This window comes from Phasianus colchicus, chromosome 7 (assembly GCF_987193195.1).
Source record: "Phasianus colchicus chromosome 7, bPhaCol1.hap1.1, whole genome shotgun sequence".
In the NCBI taxonomy this organism is placed as follows: domain Eukaryota; kingdom Metazoa; phylum Chordata; class Aves; order Galliformes; family Phasianidae; genus Phasianus; species Phasianus colchicus.
In genome coordinates, this window is record NC_143442.1 from 201,490 (window position 1) to 228,990 (window position 27,501).

Consider the following 27,501-nt stretch of genomic DNA (forward strand, 5'->3'; position numbering starts at 1 on the left):
AGAATAGGACAAAAAAAGAATAGTTTTAAAATAACCTTCAGATCATCAATCTACTAGGCTATTGAAACTCATGCTTGCACGTGCATACTAAATACTGTCCCTTCATTAGGTAATGTTTTACTATACTAAAGCAACTAACTCAAAAAGGATTCAATATTTATCTTCCACTATGAACTTTAATTCACTTTTTACAGAAATGAGTTAGAAACATTTTCGTGTATTCCTAACTTTACATTTTCATATCGATGTCTGAAGGAAAGCAGTATTTCAGCTACTGTCAAAACTAAACTTGTAGGCTTTGGCAGTGAATACCCAAGGTTAAATTGAAGGTTATGAGATCGAGGACAGAAATGTACCACTTATTCAGAGTCCCGTTTTCTTTCAGGTCTTACAGATGAAAGGCCATCTCATACAATACTAACAGTTAACTCTTTCTGCTGATAAGGTATACACCCTGAATCCATCCTAAGTTATTTTGTACATAAATCAAGGTGTTTCAACATAGTGCATTCTTTGCAGATACATTCTTACCGTAGTCATTTAAAGGCCAACATAAATATTTATAGCAAATACAATTCTAATATAGGAATGACAATTTTTTGTACCACCCTTCATATAAAGTATTTCAATTCAAAACAGTCAGAAACAATCTTAAATGTTTGCATTAGAATTTACAAACATCAGTAACAATCAAGGACAGACACTGCTTTTCCAAGGTTTCAAATGCACGTTCTGGTAGATAATGTATGTTCTCATAGCATCATAGAAACATTAAGGTTGGAAAAGGCCTTCAAGGTTATCTAAACCAACCATCCACCTACCACCAAATACTGCCCACTAAATCATGCCTCTACGTACTTAGCTCTCCACGTATAAATAAAATGGACAATACCAAATGAGACACATACCTCATTCTTAATTTATTTATAAAGAAGTGACAACACTAGAAAACACATTGATAACCAGTGCTTTGAACAGTGAAGGTGAGACCTAAAAAGGTCTGATTGAACTGAACAACCTTAGGTCATTATCAAATTGCTTATCTGCCAGGAATGCTGAAATGCAAGAGTTTACACCTGCAATATTCCATAATGGAATAATCACATAAAAATCAAACCAAATAATCTCCAAACCAGTAAATAAGAAACATCATTAACACTAAGTATTAGAAGATCACTGCAAGTTCTTATTGCTTTTTCAGTTAAATAATACTCTTCAAGTAAACTGAAAACCAAACAGTCTCTACTGTAGTTTGCTCATCCTCCTGCTCATTTATTAACACTGGAAGCAATCAATTATTATATGAGGTGATAACAGAGCATTAACAAAAAATGCTGTTTAGGTACAAGAATATCCCCACCCTCCCTCCCCACCCTCACCCCAAAACCCACAATAACCACTTAGTGCCAGTAGAGGAGCAAAATTTGATAGACAAAACCAGAAATGTGACTACAGAAAGAAGGAAAGAAAGAGATATAGCTTTCTTATATACTCAAAATCTGATGTCTCCCAAAATGAAGCATACCTTCATTTTAAAAATGAAGTTGCTTCACATATATATGCGCATATATATACTGTGTGTGCATATATATACACACATACATATAGAAAATCTTCACACATGCTGAATAGTTCTCAAGTCCACCGACTTCCACAGTGCAGCAGCTGATTTTGAATTAAACAATGCTTCAAAAACTACAGTAATATTCAATGCTCTTTTTATGAAGGAGAGCCAAAAACAAATGCATGTTGATGTTGTTCTTGTCAGTTCAGCATTTCTGCAGCACTTCTGTTTCTTTCAGCATAAAATTTATACCAGCATCAGTCTTCAGAATCATCCTCAGAAGCTGTTGGAACAACAGAACATAATCAGAAGCCTTCATAAAGGTTCGTGGAATTTAGAGCACTTTCAGTTTAATATGAGTAGTGGAAACGCAGGTGATTTTTTTTTTTTTAAACATCAATAGCTGACTGTAATACCTGTCCAAATATTGTATAATTACCTAGCTTAATTTTTAAATGCATCTCATATCTGAAAAATGCAGAATTTTAAAATCCAAATTCCCCATTACAAATTGTAATGCCCTCCTGCTGTTTCTCCTCAAAATAAAAGGAAGAACACTGGATTATGCCAGAGATTCAACTTTTATATAATGTTTGCAGTTGCTAACTCCAATTACAGCTAAAAGAGTATATTCAATCCGTGGCAGCTGCACCCAATACAAAGGGAAGAAATGACTCCATGGGAGTTAATGACCTGTATACCAAAATACCTAGAAAGCTAAAGTAGTTCCTACAAACTACTTTCTGACCCTTATATAAATATATACATTGCTTAACGAGATTAAGCCAGCCCTACTTGGAAGCAGCTCCTCTCTCCACTCCCATTCTTAAAAGCATATGCAAGTTAAACACAGTGTCCCCATATGCATAGGATTCTGTTGTTGAAAGGTGAATCAAAGGACAAACACATGCTGTCAATGGTGACAAAATTCAGTAAACATATCTACAGTCAGTTTGTCAAGTGTTAGCTTGTGCGTAACAGCAATTAATCCAAGTTGTCCTTCTAAACTAACTCAGATTTCTTGAAATTATTTGCCCTCAAGTGATTTGTTCTCTCTGAACATAGAGGGAAGCAAGATCTGTCTCCTCACTTCACCAGTCCCCCCCAACCACTTAAGTGAAACGTAACTTAAATAGTGTCAGTAATAAATTGAAACTCAGTACTCCTTAGCTGCAAATGAGATAAAGCCTCACTCAAATGTAGATTCAATTACTATGTGAATACCGTTTACTAAGATTAATTTCTATAGGACTATAGTAAGAATGAAGTAGTTTAACAATGAATTTTGAATTCCAGTCCACCTTCTTTACAGAAAATATTTTTAATACATGCTCTGAATGCAGAATAATTGTATGCTTTTTGAACTAAATAATTTCTAAATAAATCTCTCCTCCCCTCCTTACAGCACTCATACTCCAAACGTGTCCTGTGTGCTGTAAGGTCAATTTATATACAAAATCTGCATGTTCACAGACAATCACAAACTAGAACAGTTGGAGATGATCTTGTAGGTCCTTTCCAAACTTGTGATTGTACAATTCTATGATTCTAGAAGAACATCTACCTTTCCACTGTCTGTTTGTAATGCCCTAAAACAATACTCAGATTCAGGCTACACTTACCATAAGTCAGCACATATTTTTTCATTTCATCACACTAAAGGAACATTAGGCAAAAAGTAAGCTAGTCCTCTGCCAAAGCTGAGAACTCTTAAATTTCACCCAGAAGCAGGGAGTGCTGATAAAGGAATATGTAGACCTAAAAGTGTAGGGAAAATGGGGGGAACAAAAACGGCACGCACAGTGTGATAAACTGAGCACAGTAAAACTTAAGCTGCATCTTTTCTATTAGGACTCATGAGAAAGGCTACAGCCTAAAGGTCACAAACAGTTCCATAACTTCATATTACTAGAATAAACTGTTACTAGTGAGGAATCTTGGTATCACTGGCAGAAAACGATTCCATGGTCTAAAATGTATGATGCTGGGAAACCAATCATGGAGACTTAATATCAGCTTCTACTTAGAATAATTCCACTGATATTGGGGGAAAAAAACTAATTCAAATTTTCAGTAACTAATTTTGGTAGTATGATTCTTGGCAAAGGAGGATTGTATTCATTTAACCTTGACTAGATCCAATGGGAGAGAGAGGGGGGAGAAGAGGGGAAGCACCTACTTTCAATATCTTCCATATGTGCCTGAAGAGTTCTTGCAAGGTTAATAAACTAGAAATAAGGCAGAGAGAAAGTAGTTTAAAAGTTGCAAAGTTATGTGCAGAAATTTGCAACAAGTTAGCAAAGAAGTAATCTTCAACTTTTCTTCACTTTTCATATTGGAAAGCTTCATTCCAGAAGTCACTTATCCTAAGCCATTTGCCCAACTTACAAAACGAATGCAAAATTTAATCTCCCACACATTTATTTCAAATTGCTGCTGCACAGTTATTTCAGCTTCCACTCTGTCAAATACTTCTAGTAACAGTTTATGCTATCATTGTTTTATTCTACAGACTGTAAAACACATTTATTTTGAGAGTTGCACACAAGTAAGCAATTGCCAGTGTCACTGATATGGCACAATAGAGCCCTACGGTGAACGAGGGTAATGAAAAAAAAGCATAAATACATTAAGGACTATAATCATAAATACAAGTTTTAAAATTGCATTAACTATCAGGCAACAGTGGCAGTTAAACTTCAGAAGAACACAGCATCACAGTGGCAATCTACATCGCTGTTTAACTGATACACCACATGTTGATACACAGCAAATATAAGAAAACAAAAACAACCATAGCCTAGTTGTGCTCTCAGTATCGAACATGCATGGGTACTTTTACTGGTTTAAAACACAGTATCTCACAACAATGTAATGCCACCACTGATCAAACACATTAAAAACATCATATTTCTGCAATACACTCAAGCTAATAAACTACTATACATAATATAACTGTAGCCAGTATATCTTGTCTCTATACTTGTAGAGGAGGAAAATGGACATTTGCAGATCGTGGAAAATAAGCTATTCCCTTAGGTATGCATAGAAAGGGGACTACTGTTCTAATATAGTAAAAGATTACAGCACGGTCCTGATTCAACCTCAAAAGTCTAATATGTGCTATGCAAACATTCAAATAAGCTTTGGACAAACTTTCTATCATTAATTCTTTGTAAGCAATTAAAAAAAAAATTAAAATCATATTTTCAGCTCAAGTTGATGAATAGTATAGATTCATTATCCAGCACCAAATTAACACGTAGAATACAGCATTTTTTTGAGTAACTATGCAGAATAATTTTGAATTATGGTCTGTTACTGGTAAAAGGTGTATTTATTACACCTCCTTGTCAAGCCATTTAAGCAACAACAATCTAGTCAAACCCAACTACTGCGAACTTTGACTAACGCCAGAAAGTCATACTACAACTAGGCAGTTCAGAATGTTAACACTTCAATACACACTTGGGACCCAAACTGGCTGACAGCACTGCAAGATCCAAACTTCTGAAATGCAGACTGGCATAATGAGAAAGGTTTGTCAAGTAAGATAGTCAAATAATCTAAAACGCACACTGCTATCAGATGAAGATGAACATTCTAGTTAGGGCTAGATACCCAGTATTTATGGTAACATACATACAAAGCAGTCAATTATCAACAACCTGGACAAAAATCATTTTGCAACACAGTAACTAAAGTAGTACCGTTACTTTCAAATTGGTCACGTGTTACTACATCAGACAAATCCAGAGCAATTTAGATCCAGATTTCTCAAATAAGAGCATTTTTTGAGCATCTGGCTCCTAGATCATTCAAGGCAACAGTCTAGTTCCAAGTTCTCACTATGAGCAATTCCTTCCATAAAATGAAAGCATACTTACTCTGACACGTGTGCTGGCCTCACTTGCGGTTCCAAGCATATCAGAAAAGCGCTGCTCACATAAGTGCAACAACACCACAAGGTACAGACCAGAGCTGATAAATTCATAGTCTGCCTTAAAGGAAATCAAAAGAAACATTCAGAATGTCAGTGATGTATCTACATATGCAATTCAAGAAGCAGAACAAAAATGAAATTCTACTGGAAGTGCTACATACTTGATCTCTAGTTGTTCCAAGGAAATTACAGAAAGGTAACACTAAAAAATTTAATTATTGAAATATTGTTATACTTGTAGTTCCTCCCACTCACCCTCAGGTGTAACTTTTTATCCTGTAAGATAGATTTTATTTGTGGAGCTCTTTCTATTAAGACAACGTGACTAGTTCATAGGCAGGAGGATCAGGGAATTATACAATGTAAAATAAAATCAACAAAGCACAAAACTCAGAAAACCCCACTCTTGGCTGGCTTCCTTTCAGTGCTTGCAATGCTTTACAGGAAGACAAAACAAAAAAATAAAAGCTTTGTAGTGTAATAAATAATTTAAGAAACCACTTTTCTGCAATAAAGAAAAACTTTCAAAATGATACCGTCAAATTGATCACTTGGAGCCCATTTTTTAGGAAAAAGTTTTAAATATCTTCTACTGAGGTACAATGACAGTAACCAACATTCAGTAGTGCTAAAATGGAAGATGACAGCAGTCTCAAGATGCTCTGTTCACAATTTGGTATAGGTGACAGGAGTTACGGTACTACAGTAAGTCAACTTACTCTAAAGAGTAAGAAAATTAGATACTGATGTTTGGCCAAGTTCACATCTTCCAAAGCTGGAGTCACTTCTCTGTTATTTTCTTTTAACTTCCCAGGTAGACAAATTTCATTAGTCTTCCTGCATTCACAGAATTTAACCCATAAAAAAAGGAAAATCCTCTGAATTAAGTTCAATAAATTAATGCCAACTTCTTATTATTTATTCATTTTAAAATACTACTGAATACAGTACTTCTAAGACAATCATTTTATATAAAGAGAGTAATACTGATTGGCCTTAAATTCACTTTCCACTTAGAAAAGTGCTTGGAAGGAGCAGCAGGAAGCTCTGTTATAAAAGAGGTTGGTTTTCACCACTTTAATCAAAGGAATAAAGTAAAGTTTTTAATATGTTTAAAGTAACTGTTAAAAAATTATTCTGAAACAAAAAAAATAGAAAGACCCAGCATGACTTAATGAATGTGAATGCAGTATCTCCACCACACCTATGTTGCAGAGACCCTAGACTGGCAAAGATAGATGACAGACCTGCAGATCAGCAAATAAGAAAAGGATAAAAGAGGTATTACATTTACTGAAAGCTCAGTAACAGGAAAGAGTGGAAGGACAGAAATAGTCTGAATTTTCAAAAGAAAGATACGTTTCACAGTTTCATTACTTTATGTGCTTAACAGTCCTTCTGAAAAGGAGAAACATCCTTTTCTAAAGGGGAGTGCCTTCCCAGCACCAAATCAACACCTAGAAACTAAGCAAAATATACTAACTTGTTCATTTGCATGTGCCCTATAGAGTTCATGAATGTCAAAGTTCTCCAGATTCAGATGCAACTTCTCCTTACATAGTTCACAAGTAGTTACTGCTTCCAAAGAAGAACCTGTTAGGTAAGAACAGGGGGAAAGTAACAAGTTAGTGTCAAATTGCAACAGTCTAAACTGGAGGACATAATCACATAAGCATTGCAAACATTACATTCCCAACTTTATTTCACAAAGCAAAGTTAGAAGAAATGATGGCTTCTGGTATAAATGCAGCGAATATCTGCTAAGCATCAGAACTTAAACACTACATATTCTCTGTCAAGCTCTAAGTATTTTGCTTCCTGTCCATTGAGATGGCGGGGGGTAGGGAGGGAAAAGAGAAAGAGACAACAGTTACAGTTCTGTATAGTTGTACAGAAACAGCTTAGGAACAGGTACAACAGATTTTTTTTTTTTTTTAAATTCCTATCATTATGCTTCAGTCAGACTGGCTATAAGACTGAACGCACGAGGAGAGAGCAAGGAACAAACCTGCCAAAACTGGCAGTGTTGTTGGCAAGTACCCTACAGTCTTCTGAAGTGTCATGTTCTGTTTAACATCTTAGCAAATAATCCCAAAAATGAAATTCCAACAATGATATATACAGTTTTATAAATAACTCCAAGGAAAGACCGCAGGCACATATACAATCCAGAAGTGCCACAATGGTTGTTGGTTTCTTTTTCTTTGGTTTTGCGTTTGTTTTTTGTACATTTTTAAAAATACTTGTTTGTCCCTGACTATTCCTCTTTCAAATGTATGTCTTCATACTATTAAGAGCAATCCTACCAGTAAACCTCCCCACGTAACCTGAAGTCTATACTAATCTAGTGTCTGCTTTACCTGAATTAATCTTGGACTGCAACCATTTTTTCATGCACTCCTGGTGAACATACTGCAGACTTCCAGTGCATTTGCACGGCTCTATTAAATTGTTGTCAGTACTTGCAGAGGACATCTGACAGATTCTACATAGGTCACCCTCTTCATCCTCAGAATCTTCTAAAAGCAAACTGAATAGGAAGGAATATCAACAAATACTGTGGCACATTTCACATAATTTTTTAATAACATCTATTTCTGCTTTCAAACAGTTCTCAAATCTGCGAGGATTAAAAAACAAGTTTCTCTGAGGACAAAAGTGAGCCTGTAGGTAACAGTTCTGAGTTACATTCTCCTCTGATCAAGGTTTTAACATCAAGGTTACAGAAAACCCTTTCATGCTAAGTCAAGCACATTTAATTATCTCACAACATACAGATTTACCTCTCTTTAATTTTCTGTAGTCTTTCTGGATCTCTTGAAGGTGGTATTTTGGATTTGTCACTTTCTTGTCCATCAGACTGACTCCAGCCAGAAGGAATAATATCTACAGTTATCATAAGATTGTCAGCTAGACTGCTTCCTAGTGTTGGAGGCACTGAAAAGCGAAAGAGAGAACCAGGCAGAATTCCAGAACTTCTCCTATTGTGGGTTGAATCTGGTGGGGAGGCAGTAGCCGTGGAAATACCAGATACTGCAGGTGTTGGTGGTCTGCTAACAGAAGCCCTAGGAGGGCCATCTGATGCTTCAAGAGATGTCTCCTCACCTGACTCTCTTCTTCTCAAAACATGTTGTGATCTAGCAGCTGCATCAGAGGTAGAGATTCTTGCAGACTCATCTCTTCCTTCTCTCCGTCTTCTGGAGAAGAGCGGCGTACATCTGTTCCTCAAAGATGACGACAACCAGGACCCTGTGCTCCTACTTTCAGAGTCTGGTCTGTAGCTTTCTCCATCTGGATCAGAGTTAAGATTCTGTGAAACTCCTGATAAACCCCATCTTCGTCTCAGAAAACTAAATCCCTGAGAAGCTTCAGATGTATGAAGTCCTGGAGCTTCAGGAGTTGCAGCTCCATTAGTGCTAGACAGAGTAGGAGCTTGAACTCTTGGGACGAGAGATGACTCTTCAGAGCCTAATGACCTTGTCTGCAAAGAGTCTTGGCTAGATCTTCGAGAGAAAAATGTAGACGACATACTAGATGCTAAACGAGACAGCAACTGTCTGGTTGAACGCCTTCCTTCACTGTCAGCTGCAGCATCATTCAGTGACCTGTGAGAAGATAAAACCCTTTCAGAACTACTTGATGGAGTTTCGCCTCTAGTGGTAGAATGAGAAAATGTTGGGTGTACATTCCTCTGGGGAGATTCTATTTCATTTCTCCTTTGTCTTGAAGAATAGCTGGTCCTTGAAGATCTTATGTTAGAGTCTCTGCTGAAAAAAGATGTCTGATGAGCAGAAGGCAACTGGTGGTTCATGGATGCATTTAGCCTCAAAGCACTTAATGAGTTCTCTTTTGGTCTTGCTCCTTCTGCATACGTAGAGGCAGGCCTATCCTGAAAATCTGTTGCAAGAAAGCAGAGGAAAATAATATGACAATATGTGTCCTACTTATTACATTATAGGTAACTCCTACGTGTCAGCAGGTAAATTCCAGAATAATATTAAGTTTAAATTCACATTTTATAATTCTATCATCAAACTGACACCAGGACTGTTGTCAGTCTCCTAAAACCATCTAGAATCTAAAATCCCTAAAACCCTCAGATTATCAAGATACGATTCACTGTCTTATACCGATGTGAAAATAGCAAACACTAGTCATCTGTCAGAAGGCATATAAGAACATCACTTAAATGTAAGAAATAGAACGAAAAACCAATATGAAACAACAACCCACCAACCACATACACAATACTATTTATAAATCAGAGGTTCATTCTGCCTGCAGACTGAGGAAGATGTTAACTAATACAGTAGACACCAAAGCACCTTAACAAATGCATGGGTAAAGCGAAACATATTCCCGATTTATTACAACAAACTACCCCAAGTGGCCTTTGTATAAGACCATCAAGGATGTCTTATACAAAGACTTAAAAAGGCTTAAAAAGGCTTAAAAAACACTACTTGAAGATAGAATAAAATTATTGACTTTGGATAACAGAAATCAAATGGTATATAAATTAAATGTGCATCTGATTTTAGAGAATTTTCATCCTTTATCGGTTGCAGAAGGAAACAAAGACAAAATAAGGCTGAAGTACTTAACTCCTACTTAATGAATAGGTCTTTATTATTAAGCTGTAATTTTCTTGGGGTACTCAGTCTGCTGAGACTGAATACAGAGAGACAAGGAACAGAATGAAGTCCTCCAAGGGAAGGGAATATTATCCAAGGGAAAATAGTTAGCAACCTACTATCCTCTTGAACACACACAAATGTATGGGGCCAGACAGTATCCACACAAGGGTACTGAAGGAGCTGGAGAAGTGGTCACTAAGCCACTTTCAAAAATTTATCAGCAGTTCTAGCTAAGCAGGAAGACCCCAGTTGACAAATGAATCACCCATCCACACGAAGGGTAGGAAGAAGGATCCAGTAAATTAGTAGGAATTATTGGTGATTGGTGGACAGTAGGACTGAATGATCCTGTCGGTCTTTTCCAACCTTGGTGATTCTATGATTCCACAAAATTACAGGTCTGTCTGACATCAGTGCCAGTGAAGGTCATGAGCAGATTGTGTAGTCTGTCCAGTTCTGGGCTCCCCAGTTCAGGCAGTCAACTGCTGGAGAGAGTCCAGCAGAGAGCTACAATGATCAGAGCCTGAAGCATCTCTCTTATGATGAAAGGCCTATTCAGCCCAGAGAAGAGAAGGCTAGGAGAGGATCTGACCAGTGCTGATCAATGTTTAAAGGGCATGGGTCAGGAGAACGAGGGCAGGCTTTGCTCTGTGGTGCCAAGTGACAGGACAAGAGGCAATGGGCACAAACTGAAGCCCAGGGAGTTCCAAACAAATATAAAGAAATTATTCCTTACTGTGAGAGTGACAGAGCATGGGAACAGGCTGCTAGGACAGGTTGTGGAATCTCATTCTCTGGAGATACTCAAGACCTGTCTGGATGCTTTCCTGCACAACCTACTTTAGCAGGGCAGTGGACTAGAAGATCTTCAAATGCACAAATCCATACCAGTCTTAGCAGTTACTACTGAACAAACTTCCACCTTAACACTGAAGTATGTATTACATATTTATGCATTTGTGTTGTCAATGATATAGCAGTTTTCCTTAATAACCACTCAAAAAACCAAATAAAAGAGACAATATGACATGGGTGCATTGTGAGGATTCTTTCCTGAGTCAAATAACACTTCTTACTTAGGTATGGAAAAAAAGATGGAGATCTTAAACAATTAGAAAGGAGGCCTACAATTGTGAATACAATAGTGTTTGTATCATAATGGCAAACACCGATACCATTTTCTTATGGGTGAGTGCATCTATACAAGGCAAACCCTTCATATAACATTTGATGTCTTAGCCAGTACATGGAAACTTTATTTAAAAGGCCATTTTAAAAATTAAATAGATCTCACTCTCTTTGTATTTTGAAAAAAACTTCAGAGAACACGGGAAGAAAATAATAGGCATGCAGCCTATGCATTTACAAGCTATAATTTCTACAATACATACATGCTGAAGATGAAAAGTCACTGCTTCTGTAGCTATGATCCACCAGATTATTAAAGGACTGATCTGTTCTTCTTTCTAACTCTCTTCGCTCTCTCACTAGCTCAGTTCCCAGGGAACCAAACATCACAGATGAAGATCTAGGAATCCTACTACATCTCCAAGAGGAATCTAGAAAGAAACAAGAAAATAAATCTTACGATTTTTGTTTCTTTTTTAAAGTATTTAAGAATCTGTTAAAGTTGGTATATAGGCATATATTATGGTTATTTTGTATTAAGAGTGAACTTAACAATAGCACTAAGTTGATCAAGTGGCCAGCTACCAACAAAAAGCTAAGAATAAAGCTGCACTCTGCTGATGCTGGCAACTAGTTTAATCTTGCAGATAGTTCTGAGAGATAACTCCAGAGAAAAAAGTAATAGAACAGAAGATGGATCTTGCCGTGCAAAGACAGCGCATCACTTAATAAGCTTCACAGTTAGGCAAAACAGCACCTTCAGTCTTAGTAAATGCTACCAATCCATTGACACTTCTTAAATGCTCCTACGACTTATTTTCCAGAAATACAAGTAAAGCTGAGACACATCTGTTAAGAACAGTGACAAATACTTTTCTCACTCTTACCATAGAGACAACATTTCAGTTTAAAGAGGTAGCTGTTGAAGCTGCTAGTGAAAAATAAGATCTCTCTGAAGTAGTACATACCTCAGCAGTGGACAAAACTCATACCAAAGAAATCCACCATGAATTTACTGCTAAATTTTAAATCCAAATTTAGGTCAATAGGTTGAGAATCAAACAATCTGGAATTTGAAAGATGTTCTAGACCATAACAAGAAATGTTAATAATGGTCATTCTAATTACAAAGAATAAAGGAGCATCCACAGTACAAGGTTTCGATCAAGAATTTATTAGCCTGTATTTGGATAGCCATATAATAAAGGGATATAAAAATAAAATTGATCTCTATGCACAAGCATAATTTGAATGGCTCTAACAGTGTTTCAAGATGTTCTAGAAATATTTTCAATGTAAGTTTTTTGTTTATTTCCTGGCCATTAGACTTCTGTTGGTAGATTGCTTTAAATACACTTGTTCAAGTATCTGCTTAAATTATATCAGTCCATGTATCACATACTTAATTGCAGCATTAATGGAAATCTCAGCTTCTCCTGAAACTGTTCTATATTTAGAACATTTATTTTTTACTTGGCCTGTAGAGTAAATTGAGATGGCTAAAAAAGAAAAAAAGAAAAAAGAAAAAAAGAAAAAAAGAAAAACATTTATTCCTTCTCTGACTCCTACCAACAATGGTCCAACATTCCATGGAACTATGCTTCTTGAAATACAGAGCTAGGATATTCCTTCTGCTGGTCCTTAATACACACATAGGTTTAGTTTATCAATACCATTTGACTCCTGAAATCAAAACAACTGCATTCATTCTTTCCTTTAAATCTTAACCAATTAAGACAATCTGAGACATGAAACTCAGTTTTAGTGCAAATGGAATAGGTGCAGGTACTGTTAAAGTTTTGAGTACAAATGAGTTCTCAGAAAACCATACTAGCAGCGTTCTCACTGAATGTGAAAATAAAATCCTATTAAGCATCAGCTTTTAATATTTAAGAATAATAGTAGCATAATATTTCAATGCAAGTATTTTAGAACTTGGTAAATCCTGATCTAACTACCCTCAGACAATTCTCATCTAGCTCAGCTCAAGTAATCACCTTCTCACCTGAAAAGGCAGTCAAGCCATTACTTCTCACAGAAGAGGTAGACGTACAAGACAGCTTAGGTCGCTTTGAATCACTATCTTGCTGCTGGCTATGCAGTCTTGAATATGCTCCCTGAGTTCTTTCAGAATCATCGTAACACCCAGATGTAAAATGAGAAGAGGAAGATGTAGACTGAAAAAAAAAAAAATTGAAAGAAGGATTATGGATACAGTATTCAGGTGTACTTCCGATAGCCTAAGATATTGAAAAACAGTGTACATAACAGAAGATTCACAGAACTAGTAAAAAAAATACCTGAAGATTCAAAGTCTTTTTATTTAACAGTATTATACGATCTATGCTTGTGCAGTTCTACCACTAAAAGTTGTTTCCTATTAAAATCAGCATTGTTTTTCACATTATAAGATATTCCTGACTTATAAGATGCCATAACCATGTTCAAACATAGATTTACAGATCTTAAGGCAAGCAGAATCACAGAATGTCAGGGACTGGAAGGGACCTTGGAACATCATCTAGTGCAATGACTGTGCCGGAGCAGGAACACCTAGATCAGATCACACAGGAACACGTCCAAGTGGGTTCTGAATGTCTTTAGAGAAGGTAATAATTTTGTAGTTCAAAAACGATTCTAGTTTAATAAACTCTGCTTATCTTGAGCCAACTTGAAACATATTTAGCTAAGTGGCAGCTCTAAATTCAAGCTATATCTGGACTAAATGGCTTGCTAGATTATGTTAAGCTCAAGTACAACCAAAGGAGTTGTAAAAGGATAATTTTTTCACAGCATTTTATATCTTCTACTGTGCTACTAATACTGAGAAGGAAAAAATAAAAGCATAAAAGGTTAGCCTGGAAAGCTATTATCTGATTACTTGCAGCTAAATATTGATTTTTAAATACCAAGAACTTGAACTTCATCAGGCTGTTTGTCCCTCTCCCAGAAATAATCTGAAATGAGCTTCTTAGTTGACCAAATAAATTATACTGTTATGTTGTTTTATTTTATTTTTTTTTTAAATGAAGTGTAATGCCACCACTTTTCACTTTTTACAACTAAAAACTATTCATCTTTCTCATCATAAAAAGACAGATAGTCAGACACAGACACTAACATCACAAACCAAGTATAAAAACAGTTCGATGTCCCCTCAAACAATCAGTTTAACATATAGTTTATCTTTTAATCACTTGTTATTTTACAAGTTGAAGTCCAGGAATCTTATGCAGCACTCACTTGCGTTAGAATAATTTAAGAGAAAAATTGATCTTAAAAGGAGAAAACCTGATTTTGAAAAGGCTAGAGCACCAGCTTAAATAGATACATAGGCCAACTTCTGAAGTATCCTGCAAAGTTTTTCCATCTGTCTAACTTTTCTGAAAGTTAGAGAGTTCTTTTTACCTTTTAAGACACAGTAAAAAAAAAAAGGACTCCTATTTAGGGAAGGAGCACCCTCAGGTACCCATGTATCCTCTCAGTTTCAAAGTGAGAAGAACTTCCACTTGTTCATTAAGTCCCACTCTCCCTCTGCTCCCCAGATGTATTCATACTTCTTTCCTTTTTCCATCTTGAAGCAGTCATGCAGTTGGACTGGATGATGACACACTAGAGGGAACGGATGCCACCCAGAGGGACCTGCACAGACTTGAGAAGTCGACCCATGCCAACCTCATGAAGTTCAACAAGACCAAGTGCAAAGTCCTGTAACTGGGTTGGGGCAATCCCAAGCGCAGATATAGGTTGGGCAAAGAGTGGCTTGAAAGCAGCCCTAAGGAGAAAGTTGATCAAAGATTCAACATGAGCTGGCAATGTTCCCCTGCAGCCCAGAAGGCCAACTGTATTGTGGGTTGCATCAAGAGGAGTGTGACCAGCAGGGCGAGGGAGGTGCTCTGCTCTTGTGAGACCCCACCTGGCGTACTGCATCCAGTTCTGGAGCATCCAACACAAGGAGGACATGGAGCTGCTGAAGCAGGTCCAGAAGAGGGCCATAAAAATGATCAGAGGGCTGGAGCACCTCCCCTGCGGGGCAGGATGAGAGAGCTGCGGTTCTTCAGCCTGCAGAAGGCTCAAAGGAGACCTTACAGCGGCCTTTCAGTACCATCTTCTTGTTTTCCCTCTATTTTGACTCGATAAAGTGTATTCACCTAGATACATTACAGTGAGCCTATGCTGGCAGATTTTTAGATTGAGAAGGTTACAGTAAAGCCCTACTGTCTTTTAGAAAGTTATTAAACATTAAAAATTCTCACCAGTCTGTTTCTGCTTCCCAAAAATCTTCCAGACCGTGGGTGATCCAGTGTCCCTGAGTAGTGAGTTGGAGAAGATGTCGTAAGCTTCCAAGGATTTTCATGAGTCTCTCTTTCTCCAATTCCCCAGTCTCTGTCGGAATTACTCAATATATCGGATTCCTAAACAACAACAATGGTTATCATATGCATTTTGAATTTTGAAAACAGAGGCAAGTGGTGGGTACTAACAGACCTGGAAACCTTTCTCAAAAAAAAACACCAACCCCCCCCCCCCCCCCCCCCCAAAAAAAAAAAAAAAACCCCAAACACCAGAACAAAACAAAGGCCAAACTAAGATACATCCAAGAAGAAACAACACAGGTTTAAAAAAAAAAAAAAAAAAAACTCTGGCAAAAGAAAGTTTTTTTTTTTAAATTCCTGTCTAGTAATTATTACCTCACTGATGTCTTCTCAGTTGATGTGAACAAAGCAAAGTTGAAATCTATGGTTTTTGGGCTATAATGTAGGCACTCTAGCAACAGGGTAGAGTTAAGGAACTCAAATTTCAAGACAACGTGTAACCATCCTCCATTCACACAAGCCATCTGTCTTGCCCTGGTCTTGAGTTTTAATACAGGAAAGAAAACGGAAGGGGACTGCATGTTTTGAGCATACTAACAAATGTATTTTTTAAATAATAGGCATAATCTGTCCTACTAAAATAGATGGACAACAATTCAGCAATGAAGTCACATTCCTAACAAAAACAACCCCCCCAAAAAAACATGCTACTGCCCACTGCAGAGTAGTTGGACCAGCTGCTACTTAGATTCCTTGAAACCAAACCCACTGTATAATCCTCTGAAATTACACAGCATATTCTGAGTACTTCTCTTCTTCAGGCAGCACAGCCCCAGCTCTTTCAGCCTGTCCTCATAGGAGAGATTTCATCCTTGTGACAGATTTTTACAGATTTCATACTGTGCCAAAGGCCTTACTGAAGTCCAGATAGATGACATCAGTGGCTCTTCCCTTGTCCATTGACGCAGTGACACCATCAGAGAAGACCATAGGTAGGTCAAGCAGGATTTGCCTTTGTTGAAACCATTCTGGTTCTCTCATATCACCTCCCGCCTTAGCATTGCTTCCTGGAGTGTCTGCTCCATGCTTCAAGTTGCACAAGGGGAGATTTAGATTGGATATCAGGAAAGTCTTCTTTACAGAAAGGGTTGTTAAGCACTGGAATGGGCTCCTTGGGGAGGTGGTTGATTCACCATTCCTGAATGTGTTTAAAAACTGTTTGGATGTGGTGCTCAGAGACATGATTTAACAGTGGGTTGTTAAAATTAAGGTAGTATGATTAGGCTGCAGTTGGACCCATTCTAAAATCTTAATTCCATGATTCTACAACCTTTCCTGGCACAGTGGTGAGACTAACAGGTTTGTAATTTTGGGGGTCATCCTTTTTACCCTTCTTAAAAATGGGTGCGATGTTCCTTTTTTCCAGTCACCAAGGACTTCACCTGATTGCCACAACTTTTCAAATATCATTGAAAGTAGCTTGGCAATTCCATCAGCTAATTCCCTCAAGGATGCAACTCATCAGGACCCATAGATTTGGGATGTTCCAGTTTCTCGGGTGGTCATGAACCTGATCTTCACTTACAGCAGGAGGGATGCTGCCTCCCCAATTCCTTCTGAACAGTTATCAGAGAAGACTGGGGCAAAAAGCCTTCTCCTTGTCTGTTTTTACCAGCTTGACTGTGTCACTCACTGAGGGGTATGTCCTCCCAGACTTTCCCTTTCTGGCTGAGGTAGCTGTAGAAGGCTTCCTTGTCTTCCTTCTTCCCGGCATCCCTTGCCAAATTTGGTTCAAGCTGGACCTTGGCTTTTCTGGTCCCTTGCATACCTTCCTTACATTGTTCCCACACAACCTGTCCCTGTTTCCACTGCCCATGGATTTTCTTCTTGCTCTTCAGTTTGACCAGCAGGTCCCAGTTCAGCCATGCTGGTGTCTTGCTTTCCTTTCCTGACTTGCTACACCTGGGGATGGAGAGCCCTAAGAAACACTTCCTTAAATATCTGCCATCTCTGCTCTATACCCTTGCCCATAAGGACAATTTCACAGGATGTTTTGTTGACTAACTCCCTGAAGAGCTGGAAGTTAACTTTCCTAAAATCTATCACCCTAATTCTACTCTTTGCTTGTCTCGTATCAATCAGGAGCATGAACTTGACCAGCATGTTCACTACAGCCCAGGCAGCCTCCAAACCTGATGTCACCAGCCAGTTCATATGCATTGGTGAGCAATAGCTTCAGTATGCATTCCCCCTGGCAGGTCCATCTATTACCGGACTCAAGAAGTTATCCTCAGTGCACTCCAGGAGCCTCCTGGATCGCCTCCATCATAAAACGAAAAGACTTTTTTCTTGTACTATTACAGTATTTTGGAATTTGTATTGTAGGTTACCTAAAAACAATAGTATGACACATATCTCAAATCTGTTTATTACTAGCATGATTGTTGTGCCTTCTCAGACAAACAGAGGCTAAAAACCTTAATGGTGCATACAAGAAAGCTTTTCTTTTTTCTTCTTTTTCTTCTGATATTTCTGATTTCATCAGAAATCAGAATCATCAGATGATTCTGATTTCAGCTATGCCAAATTACATGAATTTGCCACTCAGAAGGATCTCCGTATGACAGTATACATGAAAGCACATACAAGAATCTGTACATACATGAAAGACATATTGAACTATCCACGCAATAGAAAACAGCTTTTTTTAAGCACTAGTCAAAACCAAATGCTTAAGTCTGACTGCTCTGTATCCAATAAGTTATTTTTAGTTAATACACAATTATCTTCTCTTGCTATAGCCTAAACTCTACAAGTTCTCTTTACACAAACCAAGTACTACACTTTTCTTCTAAATGACAGATCTTTTAAATACTTTTTTTTTTAAAAAAGGTAGACTTCTAAATGAATTAAAACAATGAAGAAATACCTGAGTATTCCATTCCTGCTAACCCTAATCTTATTTAGACTGTCTTTTTTGCCCCAACCAATTCAAATCTTAACCTGCAAGTAATACTACAATTTTCATACAACAGCTCTGTAAGTAGCAAAGACTAGGAGATTCCTCTATGTTTACTGCTAAGCAACAGTCTTAAATAACAATCTCTCAGACTATATATTTCCTATAAATCAGAGTGGAAAGAAGGGATACAACAATGTTCTACGTTGTTTTACCTGGAAAGCACTATAAAAAACAGTGATAGATAACAGGCACATTGCTCAGCAGAAAATAACCAAATGCTAATGCACAGTACACAATGAACTTCATGTAATAAATAAGCATATAATCCTCCCTATTTCTTAATACAAGGAAGACTGTTTGGTAACACATCTAACTTCACAGCAGCTGTTCAGCTTGAGATTTATCTTCTGTCAAGAGAGTATGATACTGGACTGCGTGGGTTCATAAATCCTATGAAAGAACAAGACTATCAGATTTGGTTTTGCTGAGCGGTCAGTGAAAAAAAGGTATAAGTCCAAAAATCAAAACTGCCTGAAGACTGCCCTCAGACGCTCTTGGTATCCTATACACTAAGAAACACGTGCGTGCTAGACATTGCAAAATGTAACATGCAGCTCTATACATGTTGTGCTATGTTGTGCTAAAGATCACAAAATGCTGCTTTGCTTCTAAAACAGCTTCTGGAAAAGGCTTTATATAACACAGTGTCCTACACAACTTGTCAGAAATGACCAGATTCATAATCATTTTATCAAATAAACACAAACATTTAGCCATGATGTTGTAATTCTGCAGTTTTGAAGACAAAAACTGTGCTTAAGTTATGTTATGCCCAAAAATTTTATGTGAGAACTGCTGACAGGTGCAGAAGCAACATAATATTTGAGCCAAACTATCTCTGTTGATTCCAGGTGACCCAAAACTACTTCTGAATTAGCTTAATCCATACGTGCCACAGTATTCTTTCAAAGTGAAAGCATCTGCACAGTATGGCTTCTTACTTTGGAGTACAGTTTCCCTACCCCACAAAAGCAATTTGGTTAAACTTAAATATTGCACATGAAAGAGCAGGTTTCTATCACAGCTCCATCTATTGTCAAGTCTAGCTGCATTAATATACTAACTTGACAGCACAATGCCAGCTTAAAGGGCCTCTTCTTACCCTTACAAAATGCAAAGACAGTAAGTAGGTACTCCAAAGCAGCACATCCTACTGTCAACTCTTAGAACTGCAATATATTCCTGTACTTCCTGCATCACTATCCACACATGAAGTGTAACACCCTACACACACTGAAATTCAAACTTAATCCTCACCTACATTCACCAGAAAGCCAGATTCTACATACATTAAGGACAGCAGTAACTACAGTCAAAACAGATTCACAGTATCCGGCTACCCTTCTGTCATCAGTCAATTAATTTCTAAAGGCACAGCTACAAACAAAAGCCGGTAAAGATGTCAAAGTTAGAACTGCTAGTTCACTGTGCAAAAAAAACTTTCTTTGGCCTGGTCATCAATTAATTGATCATACAATTAATTATATTTTCCGTTCACAAATGCAAAGCTCTGGCTGAGATTTTTCTGTACATTACCCCATCCCCTTTTTGGATCTGTATGTCTGTGCGCCAACTTTAGGGTTCTTCTCAGTGAGAAAGAGACACTAAATGAATTTACACTTTACAGAGAGAGTCAAAACACATTACCTGGTAACCAGAGTCTAATCCCCGTGAAGAATCTCTTGCACTATATGCACCAGCTAAACTGTTTCCAGTTAATGTTCTAGATCCTAGAGTAGAGCTGGAGGCCTGAACAGATATCCTTCGAGGAATTCTTGAGGGCTTAGACTCCATTCTTTGTACCCTGTAATAAAGAACACACCATTGTGGTTTTTTTTCCCCTTTCGGAAGCAGACTTGATATAAAACATGCACAAGTGTTTTCTATATGCAATTTAAATATGAGTCACACACACAGACACACATACTTACACCAAGCTTCAGTCTGATCAAGCAACAGAAAAATGGAAAATAAGTTTTTTCCCTGCGTTTTGCAACTCATCTTTACATCTCCCATTTCATGTTACAAGACTAGAAACACAGAACTTTCTTATATTCTTATTTTTACGCTATATTATTACTATCATGTTACTAGTGGGACTCTCTGAAGAACTCTGCAGGAGTTGCATGGAAACAAAATGAGCCAGGGAAGGAATCCTCAGATTAAATAAATTCACAAATTAATTTTCTGTTAATGAGCTGCATCTTGAATCTGAGATGAACTAAGTATATGCAAAGACTACACTCAAACTTAAGTCCTCAGAGTCAAAACTATGAAACATCACCTTTCCATTAAGCAACTCTACTTGCAATCTACCTGCCTCAAAGAAATATTTAAGGTTTCCAAAACAACTCCCATGAAAATCAATTTATAAAGCCGAAGTACATGCTGTCTCATATTATACAATAAACTTTCGTTTGACTCTGAAGTATGTACTTGGAATCACAGAATGTTTTGGGTTGGAAGGGACATTTAAGATCATTTAGTTGCCCTGTGGGGGAGGACAGTGGTAGGCAGGGGCAGGCACCTCCCTCTACACCAGCTTGCTCACAGCCCCATCCAGCCTGGCTTTGACTGTTTCCAGCGAGGGGGCATTCACAACATCACTGAGCAACCTGTTCCGGTGTCTCACCACCCTCACAGTAAAGAATTTCTTGCTGACATCTAGTCTAAATCTGCCCTCTTCCAGTTTAATACCATTTCCCCTCATCCTACCTCTACCTGCCTGTCACAGAGACTGCTTGTCACTATAACTTCCCTTATAAGAAGTCCCTCCCCAGCTTTCCTGTAGGCCCCTTCAGGTACTGAAAGGCCGCTGTAAGGTCTCCTTTGAGCCTTCTGCAGCCTGAAGAACCCCAGCTCTCTCAGCCTGCCCCACAGGAGAGGTGCTCCAGCCCTCTGATCATCTTTGTGGCCCTCTTCTGGACCTGCTCCAACAGCTCCATGTCCTTCTTGTGTGGGATGCTCCAGAACTGGATGCAGTACACCAGGTGGGGTCTCACGAGAGCAAAGCAGATGGGCAGAATCACCTTCCTTGTCCTGCTGGTCACACTCCTCTTGATGCAACCCACAATACAGTTGGCATACTTGTTCTTTTTGTATTTCTAGGCATCTCAAAATAAACACTGGTGCCTTTATCAAATGAGAAGTGGTTTTGTGGGTCATTCTTTTCTTTGAAAGGATATTTTGACCTAATACTGCTCAAAAGCTTTAGATAGGTGGATAACCAGCTTGCTAATATTTCCATATTCTTCCTCCTCAGAACAGGACAGATATAATCGCACCACAAAAAAGTAAATACATTGCAGACAATCCCAGCGTTGCCAGTGGTGTGCTGCAGAAAGGGTTGTGTGACAGCTAACAACTCTGAAAACAGATGGCAGAGCGAGGCAATTTGCAGAAGTATTAACCACTGTTAATTCTGATCTAGCCTTCTGAAAATTGCAATCAGAATATATCAGGAAAAAATTATCAATCAATAAAGCCCAATTATTTCTTCACATTTAGTATCACAGTCTCCAAAAAACTACTGCAATCCTGACACATCTTGCATCCAGCTGCAGCTCCCAGCTGAGTTCATGTACTCAGGACTATTCAACACATTCCCAGTACAAATTAGTTTGTACATAAGTCCACTGATCAAACAGTTGAACAGCTGCAAATTAGATTACTGTTTTCATCAAATGAAGGTTTTGAAGCCACTTCTCTGGTGCATGTTCAGCCACTAGGTTTACAAAACTCACACCCTAAAATAGCCTAAAAGCTTAATCATGCAAGTAGAGCTCATTTCAAAATAAAATACAAAACTGAAACATCTCATGATTTTGCTATGCTTTAAATGAACATTTAAGCCAATAGTTAGGTAAACGTAGGTGGATTTTCAGATGGTACAAAGAATTACTGGGTTGTACCACAGAGCGGCACACCAGTTACTAAACTACACTTCAAACATTCTCAGCCTATACACTTACATATTTGGTTAAGTGAGATCAGTTTAGGAACTTCCATTTCTCACTAACCTAACCTTGGATTAGGAACTTAAAGTCATGAAGGCTAAGCTTCTCAAATCACATTTAAACCCATAAGGAAATACTAATGGACAACAGCACATTTGAGTAATTCTCAAACTTGCACAAACAGTCGTATCAATAAGAATGCTCTGGGCAGCACTTCACACCCCAAAAGAAGGCTGTCAGTCATGTGAGTTAAGAAATTCATTAACAAATTCAATAATGTAAGCTACACCACTTTCTATGGGTCATCTGCCCAATAATACATAAGAATCACATTTTTAAAGTATTTGTAACATTAATGAAGATACCGTAACGATTGCTAATTTAAACTTCAGAGTAATCTGCCATCACATGCACTGCAAACCTAGTACAGGCCCTAAGCTACACCAGGTGTGAAAAAGTAACTATTCAAGTTGCAAACTTTGAAACTAAATGAATCCCATGTCACAGCAATAGATACAAGGGTCTAAGTGGTATAGGACGACTGCTGGTCTTGAGACTTGACATTCAAAACAGTTTGTCTACATTTTACATTGACACAAAACACAAAGGACAAGGCAGCAAGGGACAAGCAGACAGATTAAGTGATCCAATTTTTCTGACACAGAGCATCTGAACAATCACATTGGTTATGGATCATTCTGCTTCTGGATATAAGTGGAACCTGGTGAATTAAATAACACAAGTAGAAAGTTAGAGGCAGACAGACAGAAAATACACAGAAGTTCCAGATAAAAGGAAGGAAGCTCCTTACAGCAGGAATTAGCAGAGGTGTATGCAATCCGCAGCTGCATGCTGCCTGGCACAGCCTGCCCTGCTGCCATCCCCTGCTCCACACCATCATGGCAGCAGTTCCGCCCCACCATCGGACAGGCCTGGCCTCCATCAGCCATAACAACCACACGTGGAAGCGCAGTGACTACTGTCTGAGCTGAAAACAGGGCATGGGGAGGACGCAGCACTGACTCAGGTTATGGCAAATAATATTATGCATTTTGATACTTTGGCTAAACACAGTCCAGTGAATCACAAAAAAATATGCTGTCACGCCTGCAGTTTTGATGAAGGAATTTAAATTCAAGATTGCCACAGAGGTCATCCATTTCAATTGACAAATCCATTTTCAATTGACATATATACATCATCTGCAAATCTTCAAGTGGAATGCATGGAGGTGCAATCATATGTTCAACTTAAATATTTGATCATGCCTCTTTATCGGACTTTAATAAGCCCTATTACCAGAGAAAGATATCCCTTGCTTCACAATCACACCTTACTCACGTCATTGCTTTTAGCAGTACCCACATTTGTGAACAACTGTTTTCAACAATGAAGCACTGGAAGAGTAAAATTTCATAAGAAATCTCTGACAAACACCTTGGGAGCTCACCAAGAACTGCAGCTATTTCCACCGAACCAGACCGATGCACTAGTTTCACAAAAACAGTCTCACATCCAACTAGCTTTATTTTCTTGTTGCTCTCTTTTTCCAATATTTTAATTTTTAAAAAATCGCGAATGAAGCTACGTTACGTAAATGCATTAACTATATATTTTATGCATAGTGCAATTTTATACATGGCAATTCCTCTTCACTCAACGAGGCCCATGCAAGCCAAAGGGTTGTACACACATTAATTAGCATCTAAATGAACAGGGGAAGACAACAGCAGTGGAATAAGTTAGAAGATTTTTTAAATTAAATTAGAGATAATCTACCACTAATAAAGTCTTCTGATGCATCTCAAAACTCTCAAGGTTTAAAAAAAAAAAAAAGGAAAGAAACAGTACTAAAATTAAACTTTTGCCTTTAAAATTATGCATGGAAAAGAAATGACCACCTCATATCTGAGAGGAGTTGCGCTGTGTACTCAGATTAGGTGGTGCGACTGAGTACACAGCTCCAACACCCCTTCCTTCTTCACCCGCCATACTTACAACTACATTATAAAAGACCAACTAGATCCAACCTAGCCACAATAGATGCAACAGAAAATTTAAAACATCAACAGTTCTTTGCAGGACAGTAGTGTAACCTGAAAAGGTAAAAATAACACAGCAAATATTTAGAATAAAAGCCTCTCACTCCTCCTTCTCTGCCACCTTAACCCCACCTACTGAGGAATGAGAGGCAATAGGACATACTCACATCTACTAGAAAGTGAAGTCTTCCTAGCTGCCACGCAATAGCTTAGCACGTTCGTGCGTCCCCACTATGAGCTGCACATACCTCATTTCCAGCTCAGAAATTCAGTCTACCTCAGCACTACATAGCGATGCTTCAGCCAACGCCTACAGCTTTTAGGGCGAGAGATTTTAGTGCGCTCTGACACACAGTAGTTCATAAGATTGTTGCACAACCAATTTGTGACCGTGTGTTCCGCATGTTTCATCAGAAGACGTTTAGAGCGCCAAGCAAGACGGAGCTCAGGGTCAATTTCATCAGTCTGTGCAACTCCGGTCAGGATTTTCCCCAGCCTCCAGCCAAGAAGGCCGACAAGAACTCAGCAGCGTCCCAGGCGGCCCGAGATCACGGCACCAGGCGCTGCAGCAGTTCGCTTTGGCACTCCGCGGGCCGGGGGTCACGGGGAGGCCAGCGGGCGACAGCGCCAAGCGGCGGCTCGCAGCCGGCCGAAAGGCGGCACGCAGCGCCCCGCTCCAATTCCGTGGGACGGCGGCCCCCCGGAGGGAGGCGAGGAGCGGAGCGGCCCGGCTGCCACACCGCGACGCGGCCCAGGGAGGCGCGCGCCCATCAGCGGCGGCCGCAGAGAGAAGGGAGGAGGGAGGAGCCGGGCGGACACCGAGACAAAATGGTTCCGCGAGCTCCCGGCCCCAGCCCGACGCGCGGGGCAAGAGCTGGGCCGCACGGGGACGCCCTCCCCTCCTCGAGACCATAAGGCTCGTACTCACTTTCACGGGCGAGGCCCTCGCGACACGAGCATTGGAGACCCACCGGAGAGGCCGGACCGGACCGCAGACGGCCGAACGGCGCCCGCCACCTCAACCTACCACACAATGGCGCCGCCGCTGTGCCGCGCGTCCGTCAATCACTGCCCGCGCCCCGCCCACGTCCAGATCTCGCGAGAGCGGCGGAGACGGGGGGAGGGGGCGCGCTGCCGCAGCCGCCAGAGGGCGCCGCGCTCGGGGCGGCAGAGCGCCCGTTCAATCGCCGCTTCGGCGTTTTGCTGCTGCCGTACCCACCTGCTGCCGGTCTGCAGCAGGGCTTTGCCGAGTCCCAGCAGCACGCTGAGTGCCCTGCATTGCACTGTTACGTCAGATAAAGGAGTGTGAAATAGTGTCAGGCCGGCCAGCCCGTAGGAAAGAAAAACAAACATCCACCCTCCCTGAAGGCACACAGCATACAGACCCGATGTGTGCACACCTAATAGCTCTGACAGATCTGGGGCACGCAAGTGAGACCAGACAGGCTGGTTAGAAACCAGCCAGGTGGCATCTCTAAATGGTAGGGACAAGCCTATGTTTACTAAAGACCTTGCTAGATTCTGCTTCCTATTCATGCTTTTAAACGTGTTTTTCCACATGGTCAGATTGTGGCTGATTTTGTTCACTGATTCTCCTCTGTACACAACTGTGGAACAAAATACTTGCAAACTGGAGACAGGACCAAGGGCTGGAAAGAGCTGTAACGAGAAATAAAAGCATTTGGAGGAAAACTCCTGAGGAATAAAGGCTGCTCTGGTGTCTGTTTTCTTTTTTTTTAGGGGTTTGTTTGTTTGTTTGTTTTCATTAAGGGACCTGTTGCCTTTTACCAGCATGCCAAATAAACGTTTGTTGGATTCAGAAAGATATTGTCTATACCAGCAGGAAGCAGGCTGCTGTTCTGGCCAATACATTTCATATGGCAAATCCGTCTCCAGGGAAGACAGCTGGGAACGGACTTAATGAATCATCCTGGTGGTAGTGGATGCCCTTGTTCCTGGTTAGCAAACACAACACTTTCAGAACTTGTTAAACCTAGAGGAAATTATATTCTTAAAGGAGAGATTTTGCATAAATCAATTGCATCCACTGATAAAAATAAAATGATCATCATGAATGTGGAGGGCAGAGTGTAAAAACCTCCTCTAGGTAGAACGTATTATGGCAACCACTAAGTAAGTCCATTTCTTTGGAAAGGCAGTGTTAGACTTTAGAATTGTTCAGCCCAGTCTTACCATCATCGGAAGAGGATTTTCTGGGGTGCTAAAAAAAGTAAATAAAAATAAATTCACTGCATGAGCTCTTCCCAGCATGATTCACAGTCTCTATTACTTGAGGGGTCATGCAGTATCCTTTTATTAGCAATCTATGAACCGTTCATTGGCTGTGCATTTAACAAAACTTTTTTCCTCTAGTTGGAATTAAGAAAAAAAGAATTACAGAAGAACCTGAACTCATAGTGCTGCATTATTGTAAATCTGCAGAACGAAACAAAGAAATTCCAGTAATAGATTTGTTCATTTATCAATATACAATCTTCAGAAATTTTAAGATATGACGACCTGTATCACCTTATTCCACAAAATCCTTGTTATAATGTGAAACATCACTAAAACAGGTGGATCTCATGAGCCTAGAATACAGCCTGTAATTTCTCTAAAGGAAAACATCAAAAATATTGGGTTTTCACAGCAGCCTGTGTAATAATGTGCTTATAAATAGCAAAGCAGCAGGTTTACAGTACTTCTGTTTCATCATGTTTAACTGTATCATGCATACACAAATGTGCAGATTAAAGTCATAATTTTTAACAGATTTATTTTTCCTAACACCCCATTCTTGCACCCTCTCTCAAGACCTTTTTTGCACAAACGGATGAACTTTTCCTTGGGGAAATATCTGACTTCAGTAGATGACAGTCTGCAATTTTAAGAT

General features: G+C 39.2%; 1 protein-coding gene across 5 annotated transcripts; it reads right to left on the bottom strand.

Moving 5' to 3' along the window:
- Positions 1-896: 896 nt before the first annotated feature.
- On the bottom strand, positions 897-25,502 carry MARCHF7 (membrane associated ring-CH-type finger 7). 5 transcript variants are annotated; one of them, XM_090143408.1, is made up of 12 exons: positions 24,776-25,502; positions 20,258-20,414; positions 15,529-15,687; positions 13,278-13,449; positions 11,536-11,703; positions 8,613-9,404; positions 8,291-8,444; positions 7,868-8,037; positions 6,991-7,100; positions 5,452-5,561; positions 3,744-3,792; positions 897-1,847 (listed from the first exon to the last, which is right to left on the bottom strand). In XM_090143408.1, coding segments are annotated over exons 1-12 (2,121 nt in total). In that variant the 5' UTR covers positions 24,778-25,502; the 3' UTR covers positions 897-1,769. The 5 variants fall into 5 exon arrangements, with proteins under 5 accessions (XP_089999534.1, XP_031446725.1, XP_089999532.1 ...); XM_031590865.2 differs by having other exon boundaries at positions 8,291-9,404; XM_090143406.1 differs by having other exon boundaries at positions 5,452-5,565; positions 8,291-9,404; positions 24,776-25,501.
- Positions 25,503-27,501: the final 1,999 nt, after the last annotated feature.